Below are 22,150 nucleotides of genomic sequence, written 5' to 3' on the forward strand. Positions count from 1 at the left end.
ATGGACTTCCATGGAGGAATAGTAAATGCACCAAGTTTCCTGTGTAGTCAACACAGTTCCACTGGTTCCTGTGTTCCCTCATGGGAGCTCATGACCATGGAGTTGAGAAGAGTTATCTCCCTAGCTAATTGCTGAGATGGGTATGGGAATGGAGAGTTCCTCCCTCCCCTGCTCAGCCAGCTGGCTCATAGCTGCCAGCCCCAGCATTGGTCCCAGTTGAGTAAATTCACCCTGTCCTTTCAGATGTAATTTCTCTGTGCTTTCAACCAAGTTCTCACTATATATTGTAGAGTTCCTTCCCTAGCTGCTGATACCCTGGAACCACTGTCCCTGTCATTTTCCGCCTTTTCTCTAGTTATTTCATGAGGGTGAGTTTGCTCTGCCTCCCCTATTTCATCATCTTCCCACAGCCTAGACAATTTTAAGTAATGGTTCCAAATATGGGCAAATTAGCAAAGATGTATAAATTCAGGTTCTAATACAAATGCATATCAGGGGTAACCTCTTTTAAAAATATTATTTATATTGTTTTAAAAGCTTTATCCTTGGTTTAATGAGATAAAACAAGTGTGTCACCCCTACATATTAATCCAGTTGAAGAGGTGGCACAAACACACATGAAAGATACATTAGCAAATGTTAAGGGCTAATTCATGGTACTGTTATATTCCAAATTTAGTATACAGAAAGGTTTAGCTCCAACATCTTCCACTTCAGTTTCTTTTCTGAACAATGAGAAATGAGACTCAGAATGGCTGATGCCTTGCAATATTGTCAAGTAAAGATTCATTTTTTAAACTGTATGATGCTTGTTAAAATAGGAAATTAGACTCGGGTGGTTTGGGAAAAGTTTCAACAAGGCTGAAACTAAAAAGGAGCTTGTAGTCAATCAGAAAATACTGTTTGCCACTATACACACTTCGGAGATAACTGCACTACCTTAGGCTGTTGATATCATCAGCTATCCCTGCTGCATTATTAGATGTGGGAATTTTCAATGGGAAAAGGAAAAGGTCCAGTTGACAAAAGGAACTGTGACTAAAAGCTCTTCAACCCATTTGGAAGACATCATTAATAAGATAATAAAGAGGGAAAAGCATACCTTCTGTAAAACCATACATTTTGATCCATGTTTGAATTCATTTCTCCTAATTCAATAAACTGACCGTTAATAAACTTGAAAATAAAAACAACCCAAAAGCTGTTTGCTTAGCAATATGGTTTCTCTTCATTTGGGTCCTAGATTAAGAAGAAACAGCAAGATGTGCTTGGTTTCTTGGAAGCCAACAAAATAGGATTTGAAGAAAAAGATATTGCAGCCAATGAAGAGAATCGGAAGTGGATGAGAGAAAATGTACCTGAAAACAGTCGACCAGCCACAGGGTATCCCCTGCCACCTCAAATTTTCAATGAAAGCCAGTACCGTGGGGTAAGGAGACAATTTAAATTCTTGTTTATTGAAATGGATTGTAATTTAAATTCTTGTTTATTGAAATGGATTGCCCCAAATCTGTCCTATCCCTTTCAACTACTATCCCCACCCAAATATTCTCCTATTCATCCTCTACATTTCATCCTGGGCAGGTGGAATATTTTGTCTTCTAGTAGGAGGCAAGTGGGGTTACTCATAAACACACACACACAAATTGCCTGTAAATGTGTAAATACAGACCTTGAACACATAGTTGGCCTTACATTCTTCATCTTAGATTCAACTAGAGCAATTGTATTGTTTCTGGTTTGTTCATTAAGATACCTCTGAAAAGAAGTCACCTATTTGAGTTCTTTAGAGGAAAATTGGTTAAAAATGCAGAATAACTTATTTTCTCCTTGAAGCTAGTAGTAATTTTATTTTGGTGTTAATGGATTTTCATAAAATTTTTGGTTAGCTATTGAACTTATAGAAGGAAAGAAGGAATCAAAAAATTGAGTTTTAACTTTGTTAATGGTGCTTTCAAATATGCCATCTTGTTTAATCTTCATTTAAAACATGGAGTGGTTTCCTTCATTCTTCATTAATTGCATATTTAAGTAACTTTTTAAAATTCAGTTTTATTGAAATATACTCACATGCACTACAGTCATCCACAGTGCACAATCAGTGGTTCACAGTACAATCACATAGTTGTGCATTCATCAACAAAATAAATTTTTGAACATTTTCATTACTCCAAAAAAAAAATAGAAACAAGAATAAAAATAAAGAACACCCAAAAGATCCAATCTCCCCTATACTCCATAATTCAATTTTTTTCCCATTTTTCTACTCATCTGTCCATACACTGGGTAAATGGAGAGTGAGCCAAAAGGTTTTCACAATCGCACAGTCACACTGTGTAAGCTACATAGCTATACAATAATCTTCAAAAATCAAGACTACTAGGTTGCAGTTCAACAGCTTCAGGTATATCCTTCTATCTATTCCAATACACTAAAAACTAGAAAGGGGCTATTCCAATATGCTAAACACTAAAAAGGAATATCTATATAATGCATAAGAATAATCTCCAGAATGACATCTCACTTCTATTTGAAATCTCTCAGCCACTGATACTTTATTTTATTTCATGTCTCTTCCCCCTTTTGGTCAAGAAGGATTTCTCAATCCCATGACTCCCAGTCCAGGTTCACCACCAGTAGTCAAGTCCCACATTGACAGAGAGATTTAAACCCCTGGGAGACATGTCCCATGTAAGGGGGAGGGCAGTGAATTTACCTGCTGAGTTGGCTTAGAGAGAGGCCACATCTGAGCAACTAAAGAGGTTCTCTGGGGGTGACTCTTAGGCACAATTATAAGTAGGCCAAGATTCTCCATTGCAGTAACAAGCTTCATAAGTACAAGCCCCAAGACTGTAAGCTTGGCCTTCTAACTTGGTAGTCACCAATGCTTGTGAGAATATCAGTAATTCCCCAGGTGGGGAAGTTTAATATTTCCACATTCCACTGAAAGCAGTGACATGAACAGATATTTGCACACCAATGTTCATAGCAGCGTTATTCATAATTGCCAAGAAATGGAAACAATCCAAATGTCCTTTAACAGATGAGTGGATAAACAAAATGTGGTATATACACAGTATGGAATACTACTCAGCAGTAAGAAGGAATGATGTCATGAAACATATGACAACATGGATGAACACTGAAGACATAATGCTCAGTGAAATAAGCCAGACACAAAAAGAGAGATACTGTATGTTACCACTAATGTGAACTCCATGAAAAATGTAAAATAAATATTTTATATTGTAAAATGTAGGGGACCTAAAGGTAGACAGCAACTAGTGAAGGGGGAACAATAATCTAGTAAGAGCAGATAAGCTACTTAGGGCTAAAAAAGGCAGTCGCTTGTTCACAAACACTCTCAGTTTCTGTCTCAAAATATTTTAACTTCTTCCTCATTTATGAAGGACAGTTTTGCCAGATACAAAATTCTTGACTGGCAGTTTCTCTCTTTTAGTATGCTAATTATATAATACTACTGCCTTCTTGCCTCCATTGTTTGGGCTGAGAAATCCACACATAGTCTTATCAAGCTTCCCTTGTATGTGATGGATCATGTTTCTCACTGCTTCCAGAATTCTCTCTTTATCTTTGACATTTGACAGTCTTATTGGTAAGTGTTTTGCAGTAGGTCTATTTGGTTCTATTCTGTTTGCGGTACACTGTGCTTCTTGTATCTCTAATTTTATGTCTTTCGTAAGAGATGGGAAATTTTCATTGATTATTTCCTCCATTATTCTTTCTGCCTCTTTTCCCTTCTCTTCTCCTTTTGGGACACCCATGACATGTATATTTTTTTTTTTTTTTTTTGGGAAAGAAAGCTACTTTTTACTATATACTCTTTGGTACTGTTTGAATGTTTTTCTTTTTTTACAATGTTCACTTAACACTTTATCAAGTAAAAAAAAAGATCTTTGATACTCATTTTACAAAAATACTGATACTATTACTACAGCAACAGGACATACAGTCTGTTCTTTATATCCATACTCAAAGTAGTAAGATTCACATAAATTATTAATAAAATTTTAAATATCCCAATTCTCTCTTAAGTGAAAAGTTTACTCTCCAATTCTATCTTTATAGTAAAAACAAACAAAACACTTATGTGTTCTAGATAGGAATATTCTGATCCTATGTGTTATTTTCACAGATAATTGCATTCATAGGTAGGTATTGTTTTAATTCTAAAAAGCCTATAAAAACTCCCAATTAGTGTTCTATAAATAACCAGTAAAAATTTTAAGATCACAAGAAATTTTCTACCACACACATTATTAGGATTTCAACGAATGCCACTATTCCAATAGAATTAGAAATCATATCAAATACACAAACACAAGGGAGAAGTACATTGCTTCTAAAAAAATACATTAGAAAAGGTAATTCAGTTTTAATTTATTTCCATCACTTTTTCTTCATGATCCAGATATTTTTAAATGTAAAGAAAATTAACTTTCCATGATATGTCAGGGACTGGCACTAAAAAAATTTTCAAACTGCAAATGACTTATACAAATGAAAATATCCAATGGAGATCCAGTTATCAAAATGAAAGCACTCAACATATTAAAAGTTCACAATTATTTGTATAGATCACATATAAAAGTCAGTTTGCTAACCAACTCTTGTGATTTTAAAGAACTATTGTAGAGGTCTGAAGAAAATAGATTGGTTAACTTGTAAAGAGATTAAAGAGCTCGAAACAAGTAGTAAAAAGAAGTGTGTGCCTTTATTAGAATGGTGTTAGGCTTTAAATACACCAATTTTCATCATCAAATTATTGGTTTTTTAATAAGAAATGACACTACAGGATTGCAATACTGGTCCAACAGTCTTGTCTTTACTTTTCTATTAAAGCAAGAAACAGAATGCGAGTAATCAGAAAGCACTAGCAGGCATCAGTTAATCCAAAATACTAGCTTCTTAGTTCCAAAAGCACTTGCAAAGAAAACCATTGACAGGGTGGAAAGGGGTGGAAGCAATTCCTAACAACTGGAATCCCATGAGTGTGTATGTCAAGTCGCATGAGGCTATTTTTAGAATTTATCTTGTTACTTGGTCACTTTTTTTCCTCAAATACTACAGTTTTTCTTTGACTTTTTCCTCAAAGTATAAAAAGTATGAAATATAAACAAGCTCTTGCACTGCACACTTAGATGTGTACAATTCAAGCACTATAGAGCTATCTACATACCGATAAATCCCATCAAATCTTGGATAATTCAATAATATACAAAATATCAGGGCACAGAAAGAACTAAAACCCACTTCTTTTTGTTACACATAAGATTCAAATATTCAATCTAAAGAAAAACACTTATTTATTTTAGCTTTCCTCAACATTCGCATGGTGATATACTTATTAAAATATTCCTGTATAATTATGTTTGGTCTTATTATTGTCAAGTCAGGCTTTAAACTTCAAAACCAGCCATCCAGACAAAACAGGTAATCAGAAAGATCTCTTCCCCACCGCCCTAGCCCCGGGAACTAGAAGTCAATTTTACGACATGACTCCAAACACTGGATTGTGACGACAAATGCTAGGTCCAATTTCTTCATAATCCTTTTTGGTGTGGCATACTTGGTAGAACTCAGGTGTAGAGGCCAGCATCGATCCCCCAAACCAGACTGCATATCGCTGCATGTGGTGTGTAATCACTTGTACATCAATAGGCTTTGGCTTCAATCTACCGCCACTCAATTCCTCACTTAATTTCAGCCTGGCATCCACGGTCCTTTTCAAATCTCTTTGCAAGCGACGTCCAAAGTCCCTGAACATGGTTGAACCTCCAGAGAGGACAATGTTCTTGTAGAGAGGACGCCTGACATCAATAGGACAATTCTGAATTACCTCATCTACTACTTCTGAGATAGGTTGTGTGAAGTCTGGATTAGCAAACTCTGGGTGAAAAAAGATTTCAGGTCCCAAGAATCTCTCATAACCAACATCAATGGAAAATTCTTTCTTTGAGATAGCATTGATTCCAGTATACTGCTTAATCCACTTTGACCCATCTGTGTCATACTTGTTAAATTCTTTTACTAAATCTGGGCAGACATAACTATAACGCTCCTTTACTGCCTTAGCTGTTTCTAAGGATTGCTCTGGCGGGATTCCTACTTCTCGGTCTCTCAGCAGTTGCTGAATAAAATACGTTATATCTCGTCCTGCAATTGGAATGTGCTTAATACAGCTGCCAATCACATACCCTTCAGCCACAGGAATGACATGAGTGACACCATCTCCACTGTCTATTACAGTACCAGTCAATGTCCGTTCTCCTACTTGTCTGGAGGTCCAGGATGCAGCTAAGGCAAGAACAGCCTGCACAGCAATGTACAAGCCTGGAACATTGAAGGACTCAAACATTATTTCAGCGGTATATTCTCTGTTTTCTGGAGTATTCAGTGGAGGTTCAGTCAAAAGAAAATAATGGTCTTCAGGTTCTGCCCTTAAGTATTTAAAGATCACTTGCTCCATAAATCTTTCCATCAAGTCCCAATCTTCAACTATTCCATGGCGGATTGGCCACTTTGTTGCATATGTAGGCTTTTCTATTGCTTCATCACCAATGAAGAAGTCTAGGTCATCAACACCTTTCATCACCCTCCTCTGAGCTTGATCACCCACTTTTGCTGACTCCTTAATAGCAATACAGGAAGGGATGATAAACTGTGGTTCTGTATTTCCAGCATATCCTAGTTTTGTATACCCGGTGCCACAGTCCACCACACAGGCCGGCAGCCGTCCCGCCATCTTCCTCCTCGCCTGCTGCTGCCACTGCCGGCGTCTGCTCCGTGCTGCTTAGGGCCGGGGATTGGCGGCGGGAGATGGGGGCTATCTGACCATCCACAACCGGGCCGCCCTCTCCGTCCGGGGGGGAACTGGGAAGTCGAAGCAGTAGCGAGAAGGCAGCAGGCTCAGTCAGCGGCTACCACTTCCGCAACCCAGGCAAGCAATCCCCGCCCTCGACATGTATATTTGTGCACTTAATGCTGTCATACATTTCCCTGAGACCTTGCTCATATTTATCCATTCTTTCCCCTATCTATTCCTTTTTGTGTAGGATATCAGATTTCCTGTCTTCTAGTTCACTAATCCTTTCTTCTCCCTCTTCAAATCTCATGTTGTAAGTCTCCATTGTGTTTTTCAGCTCTTCTATTGTGCTTTTCTTTCCCATAATTTCTGCTATTTGTTTTTTTAACCATTTTTATTGAAATATATTCACATACCATACAATCATCCAAAGTGTAAAACAGTTTTTCAGTGCCATCTTACAGTTGTGCATTCATCACCACAATCAATTTTTGAACATTTTCATTACTCCAAAAAATAAAAATATGAATAAAAATAAAGGTAAAAAGAACACTCAAACATCTCATACCCCTTCTCCCCCATATTACTCATTTACTTGTTGTCCCCATTTTTCTTCTCATTTGTTCATACACTGGGTAAGGGAGTGTGAGCCATCAGTTTTCACAATCACACAGTCACACCATATAAGCCATATAGTTTATATGCTCGCCTTCAAGAATCAAGGATACTGGATTGCAATTTAACAATTTGACATATTTCCTTCTAACTATTCTGACAAACTAAAAACTAAAGAGGGATATCTATATAATGCGTAAGAGTTACCTCCAGAATGACCTCTCTACTCCATTTGAGGTCTCTCAGCCACTAAAACTTTATTTTGTTTCATTTCTCTTCCCTATATTGGTCAGGAGGGGTTTCTCAATCACAGGATGCAGAGTTCAGTCTCATCACTGGGAGTTCTAATCCACATTGCCTGGGAGATTTACATCCCTGGGAGTCATGTCCCATGTAGGGAGGAAGGCAACCTGCTGAATTGGCTGAGAGAGAAAGGCCATATCCAAGGAACAAAAGAGGCCCTCTGTGGTGACTCTTAGGCACAATTATGAGTAGGCTTAGCATCTCCTTTGCAATAACAAGCTTCATAAAGGCAAGCTGCAAGATCAAGGTCTCAGCCTAGTAAGCTGGTATTCCCCAATGATTGCAAAATATCAGGAATTCCCCAGCTGGGGATGTTTAATATTTCCACATTTTCCCCCTAGTCCCTCAAGGGGGGTTGCAAATGCATTTTTATTCTCTGCCAAAATCACTCTAGGTTTTATTGTGGCTTCATGCTAACTTGTACAAATAGACATGATCCCACTCCCTAGTCAAGGTTCCATGTAATTACAGTATTTGAGTAAACTGACCATACAAGTTAAATTATATAGTGTGCTACAGAAAATATCAATTTTGAACCAAATAAACAGCTCTTGCTTTGGTCTCGCACAGAAGCCAAAGTTTTAAAACAGTTAATATCATCTTCTACCCTTTAGTCTGATCTACCCATCTCAACCAAGTCCATTTCATTCATAACGTCAATCAAAATCTGATCTCCTTTTCAGTGTCTTTAACAGTTGATTCATGCTCAATGCTGACACTCACAGCTGCCAAACTCTGGCTGAGTCCCAGGCAGACACCTGAAGTATCATGGACTGACCACATCACACACAAACAGCTCAGAATATCAAACTTTGGAAATAACTGTTACAACTCATGAGTAGACGTGACTGCTGTAAGAGCTTGCAATCTAGGAACCTTTACATAATCCCGATAGCCCATGTTCCCAGATTCAATTCTCAGTGTTTGCATGTTATTATTTGTCCATATTACTGAGGCATTATAATGTTTGTCTTTCATTTCTGGCTTATTCACTCAATCTACTGTCCTCACAGTCCATTCACCTAGTTGCATACCTCACAACTTCATTCCTTCTTGCTGCTCCCTCTTGCAAAAGCATTCTAATACTTGTACATTTAATTACACTCTTTGACCACGCTAGGTTTCACTAATTTATAAAGTCCCAGTCTTTATCTTCTGTCTTTCCTTCTGGTGTCATACATACCCTTAATCTTCCTCTTTCAACTGTGTTCACAGTCATCTTTTTTCAGTGTACTTACAATATTGTGCTACCATCACACAGTATTGTGCTGTCCATTTCTGGACAATTCTCTAGAACATTCTATACTCCTTCAACATCAAATGCCTGCTGTCTTCCCTCTTTCTTTCTCCTGATATCTTCATTTCTACAGTCTTCTGCAAACCTCTCTCTCCTGTCTTTTCCCATCTGTCTGTAACACTCCCTTTAGTATTTCCTGTAGAGGTCTCCTGTTCACGTACTCTCTCACTGTCTGTTTATCTGTAAATATTTTAAACTCTCCCTCATTTTTGAAGCACAGATTTTCCAGATATAGTATTCTTGGTTGGCAGTTTTTCTCTTTCAGTATCTTGAATATATCATACCACTGCCTTCTCACCTCCATATTTATACTGAGAGATCCGCACTTAGTCTTAACAAGCTTCCCTTGTATGTGATGGATTGCTTTTCTCTTGCTGCTTTCAGAATTCTCTCTTTGACATTTGAAAATGTGATTAGTAAGTGTCTTGGAGTAAGTCTTTTGGATCAGTTTGTTTGGGATATGCTGTGCTTCTTGGATCTGTAATTTTATGTCTTTCATAAGAGTTAGGAAATATTTGATTATTCCTCTATTATTACTTATGCTGCTTTTCCCTTCTCTTTTCCTTCTGAGACACCTATAACATGTATATTCGTGTGTTTCATGTTGTCATTCACTTCCCTGAGACCCTGCTCATATTTTTCCATTATTTTCCCTATCTGTTCCTTTGTGTGCAGGATTTCAGATTTCATGACTTCCAGCTCACTGATCCTTTCTTCTGCCTCTCCATGTCTGCTGTTGTATGTCTCCATTGTCTTTTTCATCTCTTCTATTGTGCCTTTCATTCCCATAAATTCTGCCATTTGTTTTTTCAAGCTTATAAATTCTCCCTTATTATCACCCAGTGTCTTCTTCATATCCTTCATGTCTTTTGTTACATTCTCTCTCAACTTGTTGATTTGATTTAAAAGATATGCTTGAACATCTATAATTAGTTGTTTCAACTCCAGAATCTCAGTTGAGGTGTTAACTTCTTCCTTTGACTGGGCCATATCTTCCCATTTCCTGATGTGGCTCATGATTTTTTGCTGTCTAAGCATCTGCTTTTCTTGATTGGCTTATTCTGGAGGTTGTTTTCTCTCTTTTGCCTAAGGTTTTCTTGTTGGTTGACTTCGATCTCTATCTTTTCTTTTATCTCTCTCTGGCCAGTTGTCAGATTGACTCTGCCCTTCAGTCTTCCCCCAGAATCAGGCACCCACCATGGCCTGCCACAGGGTTAGGAGGTAGGCACTGGGCACCCCAGCAAGTTCACTGTGTGCGGTAATACAAATCTGCTGGCTTCCAGTGGTGCTCTGTTTTCCACTGGCTAGCAAGACCTGGGTTTCTTTCGAGTCCCTGCTTTAACAGTTGAGTCTTCCCTATTTCTCAGCCAAAACAGGGCCAGATTTCCATACAGGGCATGTAGACCAGCTTCTGTGCACCTAAGAAAGGGTCTGAGGCACCTATTAAAATGTGTTTTACTTCTCTTGCACTTTCTGGACTGTCCATCAGATGATGGTGTTTGGTAACTTAATTGTCCTCAGAGGCTGCTTTGCCTCTGAACTCAGGCTTTGCATGACCCAGTGAGGCTGAAACTGCGGGATTCCTATGTCCTTACTTTGCTGGCCAAAATGTGGCTCAATGCATGGCTCCACCTGTGGCAAAGTACTACCTCAGGTGACCCAGCACTCCGGCTGTCTCCAAGGCAAGGAAACAGCTGCTGTCTGCTGCTTCCCTCAAGGGTGGGGGAAGGCTTTCAGAACCAGGGCTGGAAATAGTCACTATCCATGTTTTCTCAGTCTCTTTGTCCCTCACTGATATGGGCCTTGAAATGCCCTCCCCTGACCACTGGGTCTTCAAACACTGAATGTATTTTTCGCTGTTGTGAGAGATTTTAAAATCTATGTCCCTGGTGGGAGTGTTCCCATCTGCTGTTTCTGTGCCTTTCCCACATGGAGACTGAGTGAGGGGGTTGGAGAGCACCAGCTGGTCTGGGACAGAGAATTCCTACCTGATATTCCTTCTCTTTCTTCAATTTGGCATCTGCAGGGACTTTCTCCAGTATATATCCTCTTCCAGAGTTTCAAACAATTCAGAATTGTCCTTTTTTTCATTGAATCTCTGGAGAGAAGTTTTCAGTAGCTGTTTGCATCACCATTTTGATGACATCACTCCCTGCCATTTGTTTTTTCAAACTTTCAAGTTCTCCCTTATGTTCACCCAATGTCTTCTTTATATCCTTCATCTCTTTTGCCCTATCTTGCCTCTGCTTGTTGATTTGATTTTTGAATTTAGTACATTTGTTTGAACATCTTTAATTACTTGTTTCAACTCCTGTATCTTGTTTGAAGTGTTAGTTTGTTCCTTTGACTGAGCTATGGCTTCATTTTTCTTCGTGTTACTCGTAATTTTTTGTTGGTGTACTGGCATTAGTTTCCTTGATTATTTATTCTAGAGGTTGTTTTCACCCTTTTACTTTGGGTTTTCTTGTTGGTTGGCTTTGTCCTCTATTTGTTCTTTGGCATTCAGTTCAACATATTCTAGACCTCTAATGTAGCTCCTGTTTAACTGGTCAGAATTTTTTAGCTCTTGTTTTTCTGGGTCTTGTCCTGCATATAAGTCCCTCTTGCCAGTCATTTACCAGATTAGCTCTGTCCCCCAGTATCCGCCTATAACCACCGCAGCCTGCCTGTGGGGGATGGGCATTGGGCACCACAGCATGTTTTCTTTGTGTGGGTAAAAGAAGTCTGCTGGTTCCCAGTGGTGTTCTGTTTTTCACCAGCCAGCACGCCCTGTGTTTGTTTTAGAGCACTGCTTTAACTGTTGTTTTTTCCATATTTCTCAACTTAAGGAGGGCTGGTTTCCCAGGCATTGGGGTCTTGACCAGTTCCACTGGGCCTGGGATAAGGTTATGAAGCCACATGCATGTAATGACATGGTACAAAAAGCAGATATAAGGGTTATAGGAATTAAGAGTGAAAACTTGTTTGCATTGCTATATCCTCAGGTTTAGTATGATTGAGGAAAAGTGTTTTTACAGAAACTAATCAAAATCTTCTAGCTCATAGGTTTATGTAGGAGTGTTTGTAAAAGAGTTTGTCAGTTATGAGGAGGGGCCTGGAGATTTCCTCTTTTGCTGCCAATGGAGCTGTGGTGATTTGAAATTTGAACAGTGGTTTGGACATGTTCTTGTTCTTGGTCCACATTCTGCTGAGTGTGGACCCACTGTGTGTAGGATCTCTTGAAGGTGTTACAACAATTAAGATGTGGCTCAACTGAATCAGGTTGGGCTTTAGTCCAGATTTCTGGAGTCTTTTATAAGCAGAATGAACTTCAGACACAGAGATAAAGAAAGCCAGGAGAAGGAGCCAGAATTCTGTCAACAGAAACCAGAAGAAGAAGGAAAAGACATCACCATGTGCACTGCTATGTGACATAAAAGCCAAAGACAAAGGATCTCTGGCAGCCAGCCCCAGAACACCACAGTCTTAAAGGAGAAAACATTGCTTGGCAGATGCCTTGATTTTTGACTTCTTGTAGCCTCAAAACCATGAGCCAACAAAAAATCCATTGTATGGTATTTGGTTTAGCAGCCAGGAAACTAATACCATTTTTGGTTTTGTAAAGTGGGGTGCTGCTATGACAAATACCTAGAAATGTGGAAATGGCTGGAAGAATTGTGAAATGCTTGATAGAAAAAGCTTAGATTGCTTTGAAGAGACAGTTGGTAGCAATATTGACACTAAAGGTGCTTCCAATAAGGCCTTAGGAGGAAATGATGAATGGGTTATTGGAAACTAGAAGAAAGGTGATCCTTATTATGAAGTGGAAGATAACTTTGCAAAATTGTGTTCTGATGTTGAATGGAAAACAGAGCTTGAAAGCAATGAACTTGGGTATTTAGCTGAGGAGTTTTCCAAGCTAAGTGCAGAAGGTGTAGCCAAATTTCTTCTTCCAATTTTTAGTAAAATGCAAGAAGAAAAGGGTAAACTGAGAATTAAACACTTAAGCAAAAAGAAACCAGAAATAGGTGATTTTGAAAATTCTAAGCCTATTCGTGTAGCATGTTCTGAGGCTAAGGCCAGAAGCAGCTCTGTATCAAGGACTTCCCTGAGCTTTCAGTGAGTTCCCAAAGGACAAGGATACATGTGAGGATTTAACTAGACAACTTTTGCTAAAGAGAGTATGGCTGAACATGATTCCAGTCAGCCATTTCAGTGGAAGTCAGAATTGGAAATGCAGTTATCTAGGAATAATCTGTGGAAAATTATTTTGTTTAATAGTGTGGACCCCCTTGAACTGCATGCAAATCCAGCAAGGGTTTTGCAAAATTGGAATGAACAGACCACTACAAGCCTGGACTCAAAGGGATGGAGGAAAAATGACTTCAAGGCCTGGACCATGGAAGCAAAGAATCTTTTTTGGACAGGAAAGATCTAGGGCCAAGAGAGCAGACCACCCATGGTATGGAAAACATGGGTCTGCTCCTATGCTTGGAACAGGAAGTCCTTGTGTTTGAAGCTGTTATGTACCTCCAGGAAAGAATGTTTTTAATACAATTTTGTGGGGACTCATTATGGGTGAGACCTTTGATTAGATGATTTCCATGGAGGTGTAACCCCACCCATTCAGGGTATGTCTTAATTAAATCACTGGCATCCTTAAGAGAGCTGAGAGCCCACACATGATGCCTGGAGACACTTGCAGATGCAAAAATAAAGATATTTGGAGATGCTAAGCTAAGAGATGAAGCCCAGAGTTTACCCTGGAGAAGCTTAAGAGAGGACCCCTAGATGTTTAGGGAGAAATACCCTGGGATAGCAAGCAAGGAGGACAAGCTAAGACAGACAGAATCCCAGAGACATTTTGGATAAAGCAATATTGAAACCAGAACCTAGGAGCAAAGGACCAGCAGATGCCAGTCACGAGCCTTTCCAGCTAACAGAGGTGTTCCAGGTGCCATCAGCCTTTCTTCAGTGAAGGAATCCTCTTGTTGATGCCTTAGTTTGGACACTTTTACAGCCCTAGAACACTAAACTTGTAACTTAATAAATCCCCTTTATAAAAGCCAATCCATTTCTGGAATTTTGCATAACAGCAGATTTAGCAAACAAGAACACCACTGGACAGGTGCTTAGAAGGAGTGGGGTGCCACTCCATCAGACCCAAAGCATTAAGCCACAGATGGTTCTCAAACCTTGAGATCTAATGGAGTTTTCCCTACTGTTTTTTTTTTTTATTTGTTTGGTACCTGTGATCCTTGTTTTCCTTCCAATTGTTTCCTTTTGGAATGGGAAGTTTTATCCTATTCCTGACCCACCACTGTATATTGGAAGCAGGTAACTTGTTTTCTTGGTGCCGTGGGTCCATCAGACAGAGGAATTTTGCCCCAGGATGGACCACACCCATATCCCATTTTGATGAGACTTTGTTCTAAAATGTCTTAAGGCTTTTTGGATGTTGTGGTGGAATGAGCGTATTTGCATGTGGGAAGAACATGTCTTCTTGTTTTCCAGAAGGTGAACCATGGTAGATTGAATTCTTTACCATAGTTTGGACATGTTCTTGTTCTTGGTCCTCATTCTGATGGGTGTGGATCCATTTTAAGTAGGATCTCTTGAAGATGTTACTTCAGTTAAGTGTGACCCAACTGAATCAGGTTGGGTTTTATTCCAGATTACTGGAGTTCTTTATAAGCGGAATAAAAATCAGACATAAGAGAGAAAAAGCCATGGGAAGAAGCCAGAAATCAGTGGAACCTAGAGGAGAAAGGAGAAGACAGTGCCTTGTGCATTGCCATGTGACAGAAAAGCCAGAAACAAAGGTTCACTGGCAGCCAGCCCAAGAATGCCACAATCTTCAGAGAAAAACATAACCTTGCAGATATCTTCATTTTGGACTTCTGCTAGCCTCAAAACCATGAGCCAATAAATTCCCACTGTTTAAGCCAACCCATTTTATGGTATTTGTTTTAGCAGCTAGGAAACTAAGACAGGGCCAATGTGCAAAGACATACCCTACAGACAAGGAAAAGGCACTTAGACTATCCTTTTATATTATGAAACCTGAGTGCCTGTATATTTGAATTTTCTGCAAATTGTTGAATCTCAGGGGCTGAAAGGGGTCTCAGAGTGTTACCATCATAAAAACATGGTCCTCTATATTTAGGCCCACCTGATCCTGCATTAAATAGAGAAACAAGTCTCTGTGCTTTGGTGAGAAGGTGAATTTATTGAAGACGCAGCAATGAGGAACTGGAGAAAAGAAAAATCTTTCCAAGAACACTTTGAAATGAGAAAGGTAACTTTAGCTTTTATAGTCCAAACAGGCACAGGAATGGCAAAGGTCCAGAAGAAAGCAGGAAAAAAAAGAAAAACTTAGTAAAAGAAGTCACAGGATTCATTAAAATTGAGCAATGGTTGGCTGCTTCATTTTGTTTCGTCAATATCCTGTTATCTGGTAGGCCCTTTTCTTTTTGTTGACCATTCAGGCCTTAGATATTGTCCTTCAAAGGGAGGAAGGTACTGATATAGTCCATATGGGTTTCACCTTATTTTGGGTGATATCTTATCCCTACAAGTAGAGCTGGGAAAAGATCTCGTTAATGTAACCAGGAACAAAGAACAAGCTTTTGAGATTAGGTCACAGCACACTATGCTAGTAAAGGCTTTGTGGTTTAAAGTGAATCAAATCTGAGCAATTTGATTATAATAAGTATTTCAAACTACCAAAGACTATACTCAGCATTTTCCAGCTAAAGGACTATATTGTGTGTTTTCCCAGCTATTCAGCTTTGAAGAGCTCATCCAGTCTAATCTAAGTCAACAGGTGCTGTTTCAACCTCTCCTTTTTTTGAAGCAGAAATTTCAGTTTGGGTATCACTTAGAAATGGGAGGATGGAAATGAAAGGGCAGGAAGTGAGAATCAACCAGTCAAATATTTATTAACAGAAAAGAAAACTAACTTCTACTAAGTGTGTGTTTTGTGCCAGGCATTGAACTAGGTGCTTTAATAACAATAAGAATTAAGAACTTTTCCTGTATAGACTCTTAGGGAGAAGAGGATATAGCAACCATTCAAAGAAAACTTATATGCCAATCATTATGCTACAAGCCTTATGTATATAGTATCAATAAATTCTAACACTAGTCTCATGAGGTAAGTAGTTATTCCCATTTTATAGGTGAAAAGTAGGGGCCCAGAAGAGGTTAACTGACTTTACAACTTCTACACCAATAAGTGATGGAATTAGGATTCAAACCTAGATATCTTTCTCTGAAGCCTCTTCTCTTTTTATTAAACCACTGTGCTGTCATTTTACTGTTTATTCAAAGATCCCATCTTCATTCTTTACTTGTTCCATTCTGTATTGCAGAGGGGTTGACCTCCACAAATTACATTTCCCAATCTCCTTTGCCAACTGACTTCCTGTTATGTTTGGCCAATGGGAGGCACTAGTTGGAAGACTGGAGGACAAGGAAAGGGGAAAAGTTAAGGTATCTCCTCCCCACTGCTGCTGGAGGTGGCCATGACAGTGACTGCATCTCTTTTGTGGTACCAGCTCTACCAGGTGTCCCATGGAACACCACATTCTCTACTTTTCCCTTCAGCCATAGATGTGGTATCAGCTTCCTGCTGTTATTAATCTCTGGGTTGCCTCACCATCTCCTGATTGCCTTTAAGTTGTTCCCCAAATTTTGTAACTGGTTCTCCATAGTAACTCCCTTTATTGATCCATCTCATGGTCTCTCATCCTCAGCACTACTGACATCTTGGGTTGGATAATCTTTTTGTGTGGACTGCCTTGTGCATGGTAGGATATTTAGCAGCATCCCTGGCCTCAATCCACTAGATGCCAATAAGTCTCCCCAGTTGTAACAACCCAAAATGACTCCACACTTTGAAAAACACCCCTTGGGGGGTATCACCATAGTTGAGAATCCCTGAATTATGTGCTTAGGTTTTTATTTCCAGACTGGAATATGACTGTAACAACTACCCTACCCTAGCCTAGCAGATGATGCTCTGCTGTGGAAGGTAGGAAATTTAAAATGATAGTCCTTTTATGGAGATTGTTATATGTATTTGAAGTGCTAAAACACATTCCCATGAAATTATAATTAATATGAAATCAATAAATAGTGGAATAGATTCCGGATTCAGTTATAGGAATCCAAGATATAGAAGTGGAATATCTTTAATTTTTTTTCCTCAAGAGATTTCCTATGGAGGAAGCAAACTATGCTACATTCTGTCTTGTTTTACTTTTGCACTCTAAGTATCAAGAGCAATGCTTGGCACACAGTAAGTGCTCAATGAATAGCTGTGGAATAAATGAATGAATCTACCTTAATTAAGAAACTGATGTTCTTTTCCCCTTGATACAAAAACTTGTTTGTGTTTTCTAAATCTGGGGCCAAGAAATGACAGCATACCTTAACCATAAAATACTTGAAAAAAGACAACTGGTGTTCTCTTCATAACACTATATGATCAGATTTCAATCCAGCTGAAGGGATGCTTTCCTTCACACAAATCCAAAGACCAATAGGAGTTGTTTTTGTTGCTTTAATGAGAGTCAGTTAAAAATAACTCCTGTTTGACTTCTGGATTTTTTTAATCTAACATTTTGAGTTTACTTCCAAGTGGTTGAATATAGATATGACACACTTGGTTTGTTTACCTTGAGTAGCTTATCAGACATGCGTCTTAGTTTGGAATTGTTGTCAAGAACCAATTAGTTTCACTTTTGATTAGTGTGTTCAGAGATTATAGGAGGCTTCTGATACATGCCTGTTGTTTAGGATTTATTTCTTTATCAACATCTGGAGTACACAGAGATGTCCTGAATCTATCCTTGGTGAAATCCCAGTGACTCAAAACAATTCTGTGTTAAAAGAAAACCTAAATAAGAGGGCCATAAATATTCTGATACTTCTTAGGGTGGAGTCCAAACTTTTAGGGCCATCAATAGCTTCAGGTACCCTAAACTTCATACCTCCAGGTTCTCCAAGTGTCAGGAGTTATAGGTGCTAGAAAAAACCTCTGTATGTTGGTCAAAAGGAGAGACACATAAAAAGATGTCAAACCACTTTGATACAGGTGTCAGGGTCACTAGCAAAAGCAAGACTCACACAGGTTCTGATGGAAAGACATTTTATTCACGTAGAGAAGCTTTGCTAGTTGGTGTCGGTTTCCCATAGACAGTGGGTCTCAATCCCTGGCCATGCAAGGAGATGTTCTAAGCATAGCACCTGTTTCTTGTGTTTGTGCACCATAGTGGAGGAGGAACCCTGCTCCCTCCCTGCTAGGGACAGACATACCACTGAGGTGTGAGTTAGATGTCTTAAAACATGCCACTGGAGTCAGACTCTTTGTAGTGAATATTTACATATGCTCAGGGACAATGAGGGAAGGTATATACTGGCAGTCCCCTTATCTACTAGGGGATTACATTTTATCCTGCCAGGCTGACACACCAGGTCCTGAGCACAGGATGTATTTGTGGGCCCCAGGGAGAAGAGGAAGGCCGTGCTAGGACTGCCTCCTACAACACTGAAATTGGTGACATTCTGGTGAGATCATCTCCAAAGAAGCCAGCAAATAGTGAATGCTGGAGGCGGGGCAAGATGGCAGACTGGTGAGCTGTATGTTTTAGTTACTCCTCCAGGAAAGTAGGTAGAAAGCCAGGAACTGCGTGGACTGGACACCACAGAGCAATCTGACTTTGGGCATACTTCATACAACACTCATGAAAACGTGGAACTGCTGAGATCAGCGAAATCTGTAAGTTTTTGCAGCCAGGGGACCCGCGCCCCTCCCTGCCAGGCTCAGTCCCGTGGGAGGAGGGGCTGTCAGCTCCGGGAAGGAGAAGGGAGAACTGCAGTGGCAGCCCTTATCGGAAACTCATTCTGCTGATCCAAACTCCAACCATAGATAGACAGAGACCAGACACCAGAGAATCTTAGAGCAGCCAGCCCAGCAGAGAGGAGACAGGCATAGAAAAAAAACAACACGAAAAGCTCCAAAATAAAAGCGGAGGATTTTTGGAGTTCTGGTGAACATAGAAAGGGGAAGGGCAGAGCTTAGGCCCCAGCTCAGGCCCTGAGGCGCTTATGCAAATCCCGAAGAAAAGCTGATCTCTCTGCCCTGTGGACCTTTCCTTAATGGCCCTGGTTGCTTTGTCTCTTAGCATTTCAATAACCCATTAGATCTCTGAGGAGGGCCCGTTATTTTTTTTTTTTTTAATCCTTTTTTCTTTTTCTAAAACAATTACTCTAAAGAAGCCCAATACAGAAAGCTCCAAAGACTTACTATTTGGGCACGTCAAGTCAAGAGCAGAACTAGGAGAGCTCTGAGACAAAATGCAATAATCCAGTGGCTGAGAAAATTCACTAAACACCACAACTTCCCAAGAAAAGGGGGGTGTCTGCTCACAGCCATCATCCTGGTGGACAGGAAACACTCCTGCCCATCGCCAGCCCCATAGCCCAGAACTGCCCCAGACAACCCAGTGTGACGGAAGTGCTTCAAATAACAGGCACACACCACAAAACTGGGCGTGGACATTAGCCTTCCCTGCAACCTCAGCTGATTGTCCCAGAGTTGGGAAGGTAGAGCAGTGTGAATTAACAAAGCCCCATTCAGCCATCATTTCAGCAGACTGGGAGCCTCCCTACACAGCCCAGCAGCCCAGAACTGCCCTGGGGAGACGGCACTCACCTGTGACATAGCACAGTCATCCCTCAACAGAGGACCCGGGGTGCACGGCCTGGAAGAGGGGCCCACTTGCAAGTCTCAGGAGCCATACGCCAATACCAAGGACTTGTGGGTCAGCGGCAGAGACAAACTGTGGCAGGACTGAACTGAAGGATTAGACTATTGCAGCAGCTTTAAAACTCTAGGATCACCAGGGAGATTTGATTGTTAGAGCCAACCCCCCCCTCCCTGACTGCCCAGAAACACGCCCCATATACAGGGCAGGCAACACCAACTACACACGCAAGCTTGGTACACCAATTGGACCCCACAAGACTCACTCCCCCACTCACCAAAAAGGCTAAGCAGGGGAGAACTGGCTTGTGGAGAACAGGTGGCTCGTGGACGCCACCTGCTGGTTAGTTAGAGAAAGTGTACTCCACGAAGCTGTAGATCTGATAAATTAGAGATAAGGACTTCAATTGGTCTACAAATCCTAAAAGAACCCTATCAAGTTCAGCAAATGCCACGAGGCCAAAAACAACAGAAAATTATAAAGCATATGAAAAAACCAGACGATATGGATAACCCAAGCCCAAGCACCCAAATCAAAATACCAGAAGAGACACAGCACCTAGAGCAGCTACTCAAAGAACTAAAGATGAACAATGAGACCATAGTACGGGAGATAAAGGAAATCAAGAAGACCCTAGAAGAGCATAAAGAAGACATTGCAAGACTAAATAAAAAAATGGATGATCTTATGGAAATTAAAGAAACTGTTGACCAAATTAAAAAGATTCTGGACACTCATAGTACAAGACTAGAGGAAGTTGAACAACGAATCAGTGACCTGAAAGATGACAGAATGGAAAATGAAAGCATAAAAGAAAGAATGGGGAAAAAAATTGAAAAAATCGAAATGGACCTCAGGGATATGATAGATTATATGAAACGTCCGAATATAAGACTCATTGGTGTCCCAGAAGGGGAAGAAAAGGGTAAAGGTCTAGGAAGAGTATTCAAAGAAATTGTTGGGGAAAACTTCCCAAATCTTCTAAACAACATAAATACACAAATCATAAATGCTCAGCGAACTCCAAATAGAATAAATCCAAATAAACCCACTCTGAGACATATACTGATCACACTATCAAACACAGAAGAGAAGGAGCAAGTTCTGAAAGCAGCAAGAGAAAAGCAATTCACCACATACAAAGGAAACAGCATAAGACTAAGTAGTGACTACTCAGCAGCCACCATGGAGGCGAGAAGGCAGTGGCACGATATATTTAAAATTCTGAGTGAGAAAAATTTCCAGCCAAGAATACTTTATCCAGCAAAGCTCTCCTTCAAATTTGAGGGAGAGCTTAAATTTTTCACAGACAAACAAATGCTGAGAGAATTTGCTAACAAGAGACCTGCCCTACTGGAGATACTCAAGGGAGCCCTACAGACAGAGAAACAAAGAAAGGACAGAGAGACTTGGAGAAAGGTTCAGTACTAAAGAGATTCGGTATGGGTACAATAAAGGATATTAATAGACAGAGGGGAAAAATATGACAAACATAAACCAAAGGATAAGAGGGCTGATTCAAGAAATGCCTTCACGGTTATAACGTTGAATGTAAATGGATTAAACTCCCCAATTAAAAGATATAGATTCGCAGAATGGATCAAAAAAAATGAACCATCAATATGTTGCATACAAGAGACTCATCTTAGACACAGGGACACAAAGAAACTGAAAGTGAAAGGATGGAAAAAAATATTTCATGCAAGCTACAGCCAAAAGAAAGCAGGTGTAGCAATATTAATCTCAGATAAAATAGACTTCAAATGCAGGGATGTTTTGAGAGACAAAGAAGGCCACTACGTACTAATAAAAGGGGCAATTCAGCAAGAAGAAATAACAATCGTAAATGTCTATGCACCCAACGAAGGTGCCACAAAATACATGAGAGAAACACTGGCAAAACTAAAGGAAGCAATTGATGTTTCCACAATAATTGTGGGAGACTTCAACACATCACTCTCTCCTATACATAGATCAACCAGACAGAAGACCAATAAGGAAATTGAAAACCTATACAATCTGATAAATGAATTAGATTTAACAGACATATACAGGACATTACATCCCAAATCACCAGGATACACATACTTTTCTAGTGCTCATGGAACTTTCTCCAGAATAGATCATATGCTGGGACATAAAACAAGCCTCAATAAATTTAAAAAGATTGAAATTATTCAAAGCACATTCTCTGACCACAATGGAATACAATTAGAAGTCAATAACCATCAGAGACTTAGAAAATTCACAAATACCTGGAGGTTAAACAACACACTCCTAAACAATCAGTGGGTTAAAGAAGAAATAGCAAGAGAAATTGCTAAATATATAGAGATGAATGAAAATGAGAACACAACA

General features: G+C 39.7%; 2 protein-coding genes across 11 annotated transcripts in view; one reads left to right on the forward strand and one right to left on the reverse strand.

Annotated features, from left to right (window-relative positions):
- The window catches only part of LOC119522870 (SH3 domain-binding glutamic acid-rich-like protein), a 218,851-nt gene that overhangs the window by 109,929 nt on the left and 86,772 nt on the right, over positions 1–22,150 (forward strand). For all 10 annotated transcript variants that reach the window (XR_005214549.1, XR_005214550.1, XR_005214552.1 and 7 more), the window contains exon 2: positions 1,244–1,429. Coding sequence is in view for 6 of the 10 variants with exons in the window: in XM_037821557.1 (XP_037677485.1) it covers positions 1,244–1,429 (186 nt within the window). In the remaining 4 variants the exon portion in view is untranslated. The remainder of the gene's footprint in view (positions 1–1,243; positions 1,430–22,150) is intronic.
- Positions 4,717–6,816, reverse strand: LOC119522868 (actin-related protein 3). Its single transcript, XM_037821554.1, has one exon. The coding sequence runs from the start codon at positions 6,764–6,766 to the stop codon at positions 5,510–5,512; it is 1,257 nt and encodes a 418-aa protein (XP_037677482.1). The 5' UTR covers positions 6,767–6,816; the 3' UTR covers positions 4,717–5,509.

The sequence above is a fragment of the Choloepus didactylus genome, chromosome X, assembly GCF_015220235.1.
Source record: "Choloepus didactylus isolate mChoDid1 chromosome X, mChoDid1.pri, whole genome shotgun sequence".
Taxonomy (NCBI): domain Eukaryota; kingdom Metazoa; phylum Chordata; class Mammalia; order Pilosa; family Megalonychidae; genus Choloepus; species Choloepus didactylus.

What these genes read in the sequence shown, in the direction of transcription:
- LOC119522868 (XM_037821554.1), bottom strand. Translation starts at nt 6,766, where the DNA reads ATGGCGGGACGGCTGCCGGCCTGTGTGGTGGACTGTGGCACCGGGTAT.